A 12,500-nucleotide genomic window follows, 5' to 3' on the forward strand; every position below is an offset into this window, starting at 1 on the left:
CCACTCAAAAAGTGCACAGGGCACTGAGGGCAGATATGACAAATAACTGAAAGATAATAAGAAATTAGGCCCCATACTGGATTTTTTTAAATACATTTTACACTTAAAAGTCACACCCGTGTGAAGTGAGGGGCGTGTTTTTTTTTTTCTTCAAATTATTTGTTCGCTTAAAAGGTCATAGATTTGTCTAAATACTTTTTGAAAAGTCTATGAGGAAAATTAACAGGGAATTATTTTCCGGGTCTCTCGAGGGGGCGGGACTGCAATGCTCTATAATCATCTGCATTCTGGGCAAGCGGCCAATCACAATTTGCTCCTCGCTTTTCTGCCCTTAGCCTGACACTGAATTTTCATTTTGTTTCACTTCATTATTCAGACTGAATGCCATAGAGTTATAAAGGATAGAGTGCAGACCGGGAGTGACAGCCCCGCCCCCGCTATTCATTTCAATGGAAGTTGCTCAGTGGCGTTTTGAAGCACCCGGAAGACTGCCGGAAGTACAATTATAACTCAATGGCTCGAGCGAGCGGAAGTTGAGAGAGCGGTCTCAAATTTGAGATCAGGGTTGACGCACGTTACGCACATGACGTCACTGAACGTCCGTCCATCTCCATGAACGTGCTGCAATTCCAGTTTTGGCCAGTAGGTAGTGGCAGCTTCATTGAGTGACGGCGCTGATGGCCAATCAGCTGCTGCGATCAATTATTTGACCGTAACAACACCGCCCCACCGAGTCACCAGACCTGAATCGCCAGAACATAATTTTTAAGGGGCGTTATAGCCCCTTCTATAAATAGCTTTTGTCTTCAGGTCAAATGTCCGCTAAATCTTGTCCCCACACGTCTCAATATTTGCCATTGACAATGAACGGAGAGATTCCGTCAGAAATCCGCTAAATATGACGTAAATTAAACATCAAAACATTAAACACCATTGACATTGAAGGGAAAATTGACGTCATATTATGTAAACGAACAAATCAGCTAACCAATCAGAGGCAACAGGCATTCTGATTGCTCAGTATGAGATGATGTATGATGATAAGACCTGATAATTCAGCTAAATAATAATAATAATAATCAAAACATTAAATTGACATTGAAGGGAAACATTAAATATAATTTATTTGTTGCACCACTCAGTTCACACGGGTGTGTTTTTTGAGTGGTGCAACCACTCCAAGGAACAGCAATGTCCGTGTTCACCTATGTCTTGTTCACTTATGTGTTGTTCACCTATGTGACGTTAATGAGCTCCAGTATGAGTACCAGTAGGGGCGCTGTTGTGCCAGAAACAGAGAGAGGGATAGTGCTGCACTGTTGCCTGCTAATGAGAGAGAGAGAGAGAGAGGTGGGGGGGGAGTTGCACCACTCAGTTCACATGGAGTGATTTTTTAATGCGGGTCGCTAGCCATTCAGGGCTGGAGCCACTTTGCTCAGCCAACAGACAACTTGGCTATTTAGAGTGGGGGCTAATGCATTTTGGTTTATACATAGAAGTCAGTCAATTGGGTTTGTGGGGAGGGGGCTTAGGGGACGGGCAGCGGTTGCTCAGGGGTAGAGTAGCTGGATAAGAACCGCAAGGTTGCCACTTCGAACCCGGGCTTCCCCAGAGCAAGGTTAATTAAATAAGGTTAGGAAGCGAAGACCGTACGGTGGACTCCATGTTGCTCCCTGGAAGGAAAGAAACATGCGCAATTGAGACCAAGGAAGCTGAACGCGGAATTGTTGGCTGCATATAGCCCATTGCGCATGTTTCTTTCCTTCCAGGTAGCAACATAGAGTCCACCGTACGGTCTTCGCCTCCTAACCTTATTTAATTAACCTTGCTCCAGAGTTAGTGTCGAAGTGTCCTTCAAGTGCAAGACACTGAACCCCTAATTGCTCCCGATGTGCAGGTTGGTACCATGCATGGTTTCCTCTCTGTGTATGAATGTGTGTGTGAATGGGTGCACAATCTATGTAAAGCACCTTGGATGAAGGCACTATATAAATGCACCATTTAATTTACCATTTAGGGGAAATTTTCGGGGTTCAGACGTTTATCCGACATACCAAGAGTCCAACTGTCATTACAACACCCCCGCTCCCAACATGCGTTGGGTTAAGGCCTATTCATAGTCTGGATTTTCGGTGGTGAGGTGACCACCGCTCCGGTGGTGAGCTGACCACCGGAGCTGAAATAACGTTGAGCGGTGGTGAGTAAAAACAGAGAGAAGGGCTGGAGCGGTGGTGGTGGTTTGCTCTTCACCGCGGCTCGTGACGTCATGTTGTAGTTCGGTGGTCACCTCACCACCGAAAATCCAGACTATGTATGAGCCTTTAGTGTTTGGGTATAGGGTGTCGGAATCGGACTATTGACTGTCGGACTATTCATAATGTTGGAACAAATGACAAAACAATTGCGATCATCTCAAATAATTGCAATCACATGTAATAACAATTGAATTTGTGACATTCCTGCCTGCAGGCCAGCATGAGGGAGCTGGGCCTGCTCATCTTCTTCCTCTTCATCGGAGTCATCCTGTTCTCCAGCGCCGTGTACTTCGCCGAGACCGACGACCCGGACAGCGGCTTCTCCAGCATCCCCGACGCCTTCTGGTGGGCCGTGGTGTCCATGACCACGGTGGGCTACGGGGACATGTGCCCGGTCACCATCGGCGGCAAGATCGTGGGCTCGCTGTGCGCCATCGCCGGCGTGCTCACCATCGCGCTGCCCGTGCCCGTCATCGTCTCCAACTTCAACTACTTCTACCACCGCGAGACGGAGCACGAGGAGCAGTTCCAGTACACGCACGTCACCTGTGGCCAGACGCAGCAGCCGCAGTTCGGCGAGTTCCAGAGGAGCGACAGCAAGCCGTCGCTCTCCAAGGCGGACTATGTGGACAGTGAGGAGGACGCGGACTCCATCAAATACACCAACTGCAGCCCGCAGAAGGCTTTCACTGGGAAGCTCACTGATGTGTGATTAGTGGCGTCCCATTCTGTCCACACAACATGGAGACGTCTATCAGTGGTTGAGCTGATGGACGTTGTGCGTTTCTTTCTGTGAGTACATCTCCATTCTGCGCTCTGGCTTGCTCCTTATTTCTGACTGGCATCCCCGGGCACATGTGCACAAGGAAGGATTTACTTACTAGAATAGGCCTATTGCAACAGAAGGATGGAAACTGTGGTTTTAAACATATTCATAGCCTAAGCTACACCCCGACACACCGGTGCGCACGCACGTATGTACGCCCGCGTGCACACGCACACACACACACACACACACACACACACACACACACACACACACACACACACACACACACACACACACACACACACACACACACACACACACACACACACACACACGATGGAAGTCTTCCGTTACGTGCATCATTGTTGAAAGGTTGGAAAAGAAAAGAAAAGCAAAGCTTGGGAAATAATATTATCAGCACTTTATGAAACCATTCTTAGTAATTTATTAACCCTAATCGTAATGTTTTGTGTTTCAGTTTACATTTAATTTAGGCTACTGATCTGTCTGAAGTAAGTAGCCTAACAGAGAGACCAATTATTAATCTATAGAATGATTTGCATGGCTCGTCGTGGTGGCGGCGTTCGATATTCTAAACACAGAGTGATGATTGGACACAGGCCTACTACAGTAGACACCTGTTATTTCCATCGTCTTTACAGCACATGCATTTATTCATATTTATCGTGCCAAAAGCGCTCGCCATTTGTTGCGTTGCTCCGAGCTCTGCATGTGCTTTGCTATAGAACATCCCCCGTTAACGCGCTGCTATGTGGAGTTGCAGTATTTGCCTTTTTTGGCAAAGCAAACATCCATTATGTTATGTATCCATGAGATGACTGTGCGTGTTTCATATAGATGTGCATCCCCGCGGCTAATCAAAGGACTGCGTTGTGCACTATAGACTAGTTGTAGCCTACTGTACATGGATCCATCAACCAATCGATCAAGGCTCAACGTGATGCTATTAGGACTACTACTAATTAGTTGGTCCTCTTTCTATACTGCACGTCATTGTTGCTATTAAAACATAATCGTAGTGTAATTATAATTGTAAAAAAAAAAAAACTACCGGTGATTTAAATTGTTAAAATTCCCATTCTATAATTTTGCATTGATGATAAGAGCTTAATATAATCTAAACCTCAAACGCAGCACATGTAAAACAAGAGCGACACCTTGTGGCGCCAAAGCTGCTCTGCAGTTGCCCCATGGATGCAGTTTCTATAGCAACGTTCCAGACTTTTCTGTATGCTCTCTGTGATTGGAATAAGAGGGGAAAAAACAAAGAACAAACTGTAGAGAAAAGACGAGGCCAATCAATCACGTTGTGCTCGCTTTCCATGTTGCTTTACATCACTGACAGGAATTAATATTGTGTGAAAATGGAATAAATACATATTTTGGCAGCTATAGATAAGATTTAGGCGTATTATCTGTGCACCATAGGCAAGCTGAGAACATGACCCACATAAGTCGCTCGAGCGATTCATCCAAATGACAAGCAAAACAATGGCGGCTGTAAGCCTAGTATAGCTCAGGCGAGTAGCCGGTCGCTCTGCTACCATGCAAACATGATCCAATTGATTCCATAATGGCAGCAGGTTCCCAACCTTTTCTGGGTCAGGGTCTACTTGAAAATCTCAAAGGTGTTTTTGTGGCCCACCCATTTAGTCAGATGGGTGGGCCATGTGCATGTTCAGAGCACGTTTAGGCCTATTTTAATGATCAATCTGGAATACATAACCTGGAATTATACCTTAAGTTCCTATTATCTTCATCACGATGGACAAAAAAATTCGTTTGTTCAAGATTTAAAAGAAAAACATATTTTTTAACATTATTTCTTCTTAAAGATCTTGGTGTTTTAATCGCCACTTATTTAGGAGGCCCACTTACGTATATCCATATCTTCACGGCACATCCAGTGGGCCCACGGCCCACACAGAGTGGGTCCCCGGCCGACAAGTTGGGAACCAATGCCATTATGCGAAACGGCAACAATTAAATATGTCCCCTGTCTGAAGGTCACACAGCCACCACCACTACCACCTCAGCCATTAGCGCACATTAGAGCACCTTAATCACGGACTCTACACAATGAGGACGCCGAGATTCAAAACAAAATCACCCACACTGGAATGGAGGAATACCGAGAAAGGAGTAAACGGGCCCTGAGAAGAAATGAAGGCCTTTCACTGTCAAACGTCACCGGATGTGGCCACTTCAGACTGTTGGGATTACCAGAGGAGGCCAATTTTACTGAGAGATGAGAGGCCTATAAGAATGGGAATCCACACACACACACACACACACACACACACACACACACACACACACACACACACACACACACACACACACACACACACACACACGCACACACGCACAGCTCCTCAAGCTCTGAACTGTATGATGGTCCTTTGGCGGCTGGTCACCTCGTCGGGCAATCTTGCACAGAGGTGAGTAGTGTCGACGCTGCACCAATAAGCACCATGCAGAGTACTGACATCACGCCCACTACCCCTGGCTGGGTCACAGCGTTATTCTTTTGGAATTCTCAAAAGGCAAAAATCTTTAGATTGTGTCATAGCTGTGTTCCAAAAAATAAACAAACCAACAGGTCAGGTATGTGTGACTCTGTGTTGTCTATGGTATTGAGTTGCATTTGATAACGTCTGTGTTTGGAGAAAAACACAGTTCTTATATGACACGATCTAGGATTCCCTCATGGGAATCCCAATACAAAATATAATGACGTGACCCAGGGTTAGGCCTATAGCTCACTCCAGCAGTGATGTCAGACTTCATTGCCGAGTAGGGCTGCACTCAGAATATATGTATATTGTGTGGTACTGGTGATGTCCGCAATGTATCGTGTAGTAGAGAGAGGCCTGCGTCGCAATATTTTGATTAAGAAAATGTGTTTGTATTGAGTCTACATACTGGCATATCCCTATGGTGTATAGCAGTGGTTGTGCTTTGCATGCGTTTTGCACCGGCTTCGAATGCTATCAACCGACAATCACCATGTAGGACGGTTATTTATCACACAAATACAATCGAGCCAGCAGGCTCGCCTGGAGCTGACTGCATGTATACTGGCTGCGATTAGGAAAGACAGAAGTTAAATTACTGACGCCAAAGCAAAAACATTGTGAAACTGACATACATGGCCGGTTAAGACTGATATGAGGTTAGGGGTCTTATGTGGCCGGTTAAGACTGAGGTTAGGGTAATAGTCGGACAACAAGACCAACGCCACATTGGACATCTCTGCCAGTCGTCTGATTCCATTTTCATCATTGCTATATCGGTCAACATATTGAATCAGGATGCATAGCCCAGCGATGTGACTCCTCTATCGAAATACATTTCGTATGTATGGTGAGTCACATGCCAATACCCAGCCCTATAGGGCTTACTGCTGGGGATGCTATGGATAAAAAGAGAGAAATACTGACACCATGTCGATGACGATGAACAACTTGAGCTGAAGGTTCAGGTGCCCTGCTCCCCGTTTATGGTATATAAACCCCAAGATACTGACATACCATTTTGTTCCCCTTTCCCAAGGAGAAAGAGCAGACAGAGCGCTGCTCTGCCATGTTGCTGTGCAGCACAAGTCAGCTGGTAAATGTTGTAACCAATGTCTGAGTGCAGCTATTGAGAGACAGCATGAGTCATGCAGAGGCGGCACTACTCCGTTCTGCCCGCTAGGTGGGAGTGTCCGCCTTTATATAATGCTGTTTTGTTGGTGTTGGACCATGCAGCCCATGGCTCTGTCTATCTCTGACAGGGCCCCACTGTTACAGCAAAATAAGGAAGAGTTTAACCACCAAAGCTTTACAAGACATGACAAGGTCATGTGCCACATTGCAACACCTGGCTTGTGAGCTTGTAGAACTGCTATTTTAGCTCATTTTCATTTACATGTAGGCTATACCTGGACATGCCCAAAAAATGGATGCCAGTTTTAAGTGGTTGGTTTCACTGTTGTTTCACTTGTTAGCCAAATGAGAGAATTAATAAAAATCACTATCCATGGGTTATACTCTCCCATGCACTTATTATTGTTATCTCCCCACCAGTCATAGAATTATATTCTAAATCTAATCTAACAAAACATCTTCTGGGACTCTGGACTAACTGATATATCAGTTTTGACCACCCTTGTCCTTGACATGACAATGTTTGTCATGGTATTGGGTCCTCCGTAGGAGACTGTACATGCATTTTTGTAATGTTACTGTAAGTCACGGACACATGGCCTGAGATGCGGTTGAAACCTGCACTCCACTGAAGCAAATCCTCCACCCATGAACGAGGAGTGAGGCGTACCAAAGCCTATTCCTAAACTTAACCTCAGTAAAACTATGCTTAACCATAAATTTAGTTCTAATCTTATCCTCAGTAAAACTACAAGAATGTAAGAACACCCCAGCCGGGGCGTGCGTGTTTTGGGGTGAGCCTTCTGGTTACCGTCACAGAGACCCTGTTCAGAGTGGCAACCTAAATCTGATTTGGTCTACCGGTATAGAGCCGGATGGGTTTCATGCAGTCTGAACAAGGATTCAAGGAATGTGATTCAAATCGGATTTGGACTGTATATCCAGATTGGAGCCGGATTGGTTTTACGAATGTGATTCAAATCTGATTAGTAAAGAATGTGTTTTTCGCTGTTGAAAACGGCATAACAAAAAACAATGCGACTCCTATCTGGATAGAAAATCTGATTTAAGCTTTATTTTGGATGCCTGTCTAAACAGGGCCGCTTCTCCAGCACTGGTTCTCAAAGGTCCGGTCTGGGGACCACCAGGTAGTGTTGATTTCGCAGACTAAAACTAATATATTTGTTCGATTATCTTTTTACACTGATGAAAACTAAATAAAAACTATAAGACACAATGTGTCGCTCTGCAAAACTTGTCGATCTGCCTATCACCGACATCATCAGTAGGCAGGTGTGGTCATTTCAAAGAAGATAAAAAAAATTAATAAAATCAACATTCCATTTCAGCATGCTAACCTTCCAGAATGAGAAAGGCTGTATAGTTTCTATTAGCTTGGAGACCCCTTTGACGATGTCACTGGTAGGCGGGCTTATATGTCCACAGCCCTCCTCTGAGAAACAGAGTGAGTAGAAATGCTGCCCTCTAGTATAATGCAGATTAGCGAGGACCAATTATACAAAGATACGGTTTATAATGAGTGAAATGTTCTTTTAACACCCTGAGCGACGAGGACAGAGTTCTCCGTTAAATCAATTAGTAACGCCCATCGCTCAGGACGGAGATTGATAAAAAAGCACGGAGATTATTGATATCAAAACCGATCGCATCGCTCCACAGGCTGGTAGCGTCTGTTGCGCAACATTCGATTATTTTCCAGTGGGACGTCATCGAAAATGTCTCCCCCCCCCATTTTAGCCGACGAGATCGAAAACCTTAAAATGTGATTCACTCTTGATCTAAATCATTCCGTCCAATCCGATCATGTGTTAGACGGCCCATCGTGGTCCCGTCGCTAGTCGCGTTAGAATTAATCATACCTGCCGTTGTTGTCGATCGCCCCGGGAGTGTTTTGGCTACATCAAGCTACTTCAGCTGCATCCGGGATAGCATCCGGTCCGTCGCTAAATGTGCTCCGCTGCTATAAATCGCTGGGCGCTCTGATTTAATGGATTAAATAACCCCGGGCGTTCGAGGTAGAAGAAAAAATAACGGGCATCGGATAGGGGTCTGTGGGATAATATACTTTATAGATCAGACCGGGACTGTGCAGAACCACGACGGGAAGTAGAGGAGGTGTGTACGTGTGTGTGTGTGTGTGTGTGTGTGTGTGTGTGTGTGTGTGAGTGTGTGTGTGTGGGGGGGGGGGGTCGGTCGCTAGGTAACTGACGTTAGGAATAAACTGTGGGCACCACCGATCAGACAATGGATTGTATATGGACTGTGGTTGCGTGGTGCAGCACTGTATCTCATGCATGCAGGGGTGGACAGTAACAAATGCACGTTTACTTGAGTATACTCTACTTAAGTAAATGTTTTGAGGTATCTGTACTTGAGTATTTGTAATGGTTTCTTTCACTCTGCTATACATTTCAAAGAAGGAAGCGGAACAACTTTACATATATATAAATTAACCACTTGTCCTGTTTCAAATATAGTGGAAATAGCAGATCTGCAATGTCTCACAGCGAGTGAGATTCGCGTGAGATGTGCTGTGTTGTGAGATTGTGCTGCTATCTTCACTGTTGATATTTTACTGAAGATGTCTGGAAAATATATCAGTCTAAATGTCAAAAAATGCATTGAAAAATGTCCTTTTGTACTTAACAAAAGCAAGTACAGAGAAACCTTCACTTGTAGTGCAGTGAAGCCAGGCGTATATTAGAGAACTGTGGTCGACTCGGCTACTTTGTTGCACCACTCCATGCACACATGCACTCGTGCGCGCAAGCATGCAGTGGTGTAATGTATACATTTACTCACGTAGGCTACTGTACTTAATTACTTGAGTATTTCCAATTTCCAATACTTCTACTTTACTCTTTCTACCACCGCATGCATGGGTGAGCCTTGTGTGATGTGCTTCCCCTGGAGGAGGTTTGGAGAGATTTCCTCAGCGCTCGCCTCCCCCACTGCTATACTGCCCTACTACTTGTCCTGACCCAGCATATGCAATCAATGTGCATGGCGGTAAACAGGTCTCCCCTTGGATGACACTAGCTGTTGACAGGGCAGGGTTACAACACACTGACAGCTATTGTTAGTGTCTTTGTCACCGCTGAGAGAATATGTCCCCAAACCGAGACACACACGCACGCACGCACGCACGCACGCACACATGCGCGCACATATGTATTAGTATATTAGGATCTCAACATTTTAGGGTGGCAGGTTTTTCATCATTATTACTTGTGTCTTTTCTATTTTGCATTTCATTCCTAACCTAAAAATGTGTTGTGCACTGGTGTCGCAACACTGAAAGTAGCAGATCTTCAAGCCTAGATCTACAAGCTCGTGGATCGGCTATTTGCAGTGCGTGACGTACACTATAGGAACTAAGAATAAATCCTGCACAACCTTTACCTCAACTCCTAGTCCTAACCCTAACCACTGAATGTCTAACTGAAGGCCTAACCTGAATCTTAACCATTCAAGAATACTTAGTTTCTCTTGTGAGCTCTATGTCTTTTTCTCAAATTCCAATGGCCTAGTGAGGGCCATTGGGCCCTCACTAGTACACGCACGCACGCCACGCACGCACGCCTTTCTCAACCTTGTGAAGGTGTTGTAAGCCGAACATTATAGCCAGCAAGCCCACCACTGCTGCATGTGACAGGTCGGTTGGGTCCAAAGGTCACGGTTATTTAAAGTGCTGGATTTTATCGATTCCCTCTTTAATCCCCAGGTTTATGTCACTTATGTTTGATGAATTGCTGTCATGTGACTCTCTGTTGTCACCGTTCTCCCCCCGCCCCCTGTCACGCCCCCTCAAAGGCAGGTATTTGTGAGAGTACTGTACTTAAGTACATCCTTTGAGTAAATATACTTTACTTGAGCATTTTTTAGTACTGTACTGTACAATGTTGAGGTACTTTCACTTTACTTTACTATTTCCAATTTTCAATACTTTTACTTCTACTCCATTACATCTCAGAGGAAAACTAGTACTTTTACTGAGTTATTACAATTATTTGAAAATGTTAGTTACTAGTTAGATTTAGATTATTATTACAAAACATACAATAAACACTTCACAATAACCACTAACCACTTCACCACTAAAATAGCAGATCTGCAAGCTCACATTGCATCGCATCACGGCACATTGTGAGCTTGTAGATCTGCTATTTTCAAAAATATTGTATACATTTCAAAACTTGAAATGAGGCATTCTGTAATGAGTACAGTTTTTACTTCAATTTGGAACTTTTACTTGTAACAGATTATTTCTATATCACAGTATTCCTACTTTTACTTAACCCATTTTGGGCGGGAACCCCTTTTGGTGTTGGCATTATTTTATGCTTTAGCTATTGAAAAATAGCAGATCTACAAGCTCATAGCACGCCACCGAGTGGCGCGCTACGAGCTTGTAGGTCTGCTATTTTTGAAAAATCGAAAGGGACTTTCACTTCAATAGCCTACATCTCAAAGACAAATATTTGGACTCTACTACATTTCTAGGAACGGACCCCCGGGTGTCAATCAAATAATAATAATAATAATAAAATAAACATTATGAATTACGTCTTAAGCTCTTATTATAATGAATCCAGGCACCTTGGCTGGTAATCCAGTCTGGCAGTGTGCCGTGGATTCGACTCCCGATAACAACGGCCTTTACTGCAAGTGATATGTTTCTGTTAAAAACAAGTGTTAAATAGCTGCATATTCTGATGGTAATCGTTGCTAGTATAAAGTGTTTGTTAAACACGAGTCTCCATGTCTCTCGGTCCAGCTCACAGGATAATGTTTATAATTTTATCCAATCAGGAGAGAGAACTCATACAGGATACAAGATAGACACGTGACATTGTAAAGTGATGACACAAAGAAGTGAACTGGCAAAATTTGAAGTTGAACAATTAACACAAATCAAATTGGAGCTGGCAAATGGTTCTACTCTTTTCAGTTTATTAAAGAGCTGGAGAGAGAAGGAGGCCCCCGAGAGAAAGGATTATTATCAGAATGTACAGGTTTACCTTTTTAACAAAAAGATAAGGGAAAATATATATATTTCTTTATGACCAAAACACTTTTTTCACATTGTCTGTCCTGGTGAAGGTCTAACAATGAAAACGTCGAATAGAGAGCAACATTCTTTTTGCAAATTCCTAACTTCTTCCTTGATGTCATTATCAGAGATCCTTTTTGAATATATGCACTATTTGTCCGACTCCTACGCACCTGTCCCCAACCTTTTGAGGTGTGGATCTGCCTTTTGCTAAAAAAAAATGTTATATATATATATATATATATATTAAACATAACATACTTTTGAATACTTTAGCGCAAGTTCAAATTTGACTGAGCAACGTTCACTTGAGCAATATTTGACCACCAGAATGTATTGTATTATACAAGTACTGCTGTTGAGTACACCACTGGGTATTTAGATGCCGTCGGGTGGAAACCTTGTTTAATTATAATCTCACAAACATTTAAAACATTTAATATCCGATCTACAAGGTTGAAGATCTGCTATTCTCACTACTCTTGTGCGACACTCTTGTATACGATCAAGTATAGGACATTCATTTATGGAAAGAAACCAAACCAAAACGTATATAGAAATAATGGAGATACGAGGTTATCGACCGACAGCGGCGATGTGTGAGTTGTGGCCACCATGGTGACAGGCTCACAATAACACACAACATAATGCCAAGTGGTTTATGGCCCTGGTGTCGGGTTACACTCACCGCCGTGGCACGCAGCCATAGACCAAGACAGCCGTCCTCACAA

General features: G+C 43.8%; 1 protein-coding gene across 2 annotated transcripts in view; it reads left to right on the forward strand.

Moving 5' to 3' along the window:
• LOC308310771 (shaker-related potassium channel tsha2) overlaps positions 1–12,500 on the forward strand; it is an 18,915-nt gene that overhangs the window by 1,399 nt on the left and 5,016 nt on the right. Inside the window, exons 2-3 of one of the 2 annotated variants that reach the window (XM_080757183.1) lie at positions 2,470–5,486; positions 6,601–6,657. In XM_080757183.1, coding sequence (XP_080613309.1) covers positions 2,470–2,967 — 498 coding nt within the window. In that variant the 3' untranslated portion in view covers positions 2,968–5,486; positions 6,601–6,657. The remainder of the gene's footprint in view (positions 1–2,469; positions 5,487–6,600; positions 6,658–12,500) is intronic. The other variant, XM_080757184.1, reaches the window with a different exon arrangement.

This window comes from Protomyctophum bolini (genome assembly GCF_963924005.1).
Source record: "Protomyctophum bolini genome assembly, chromosome: 23".
NCBI classification, from domain to species: Eukaryota; Metazoa; Chordata; class Actinopteri; order Myctophiformes; family Myctophidae; genus Protomyctophum; species Protomyctophum bolini.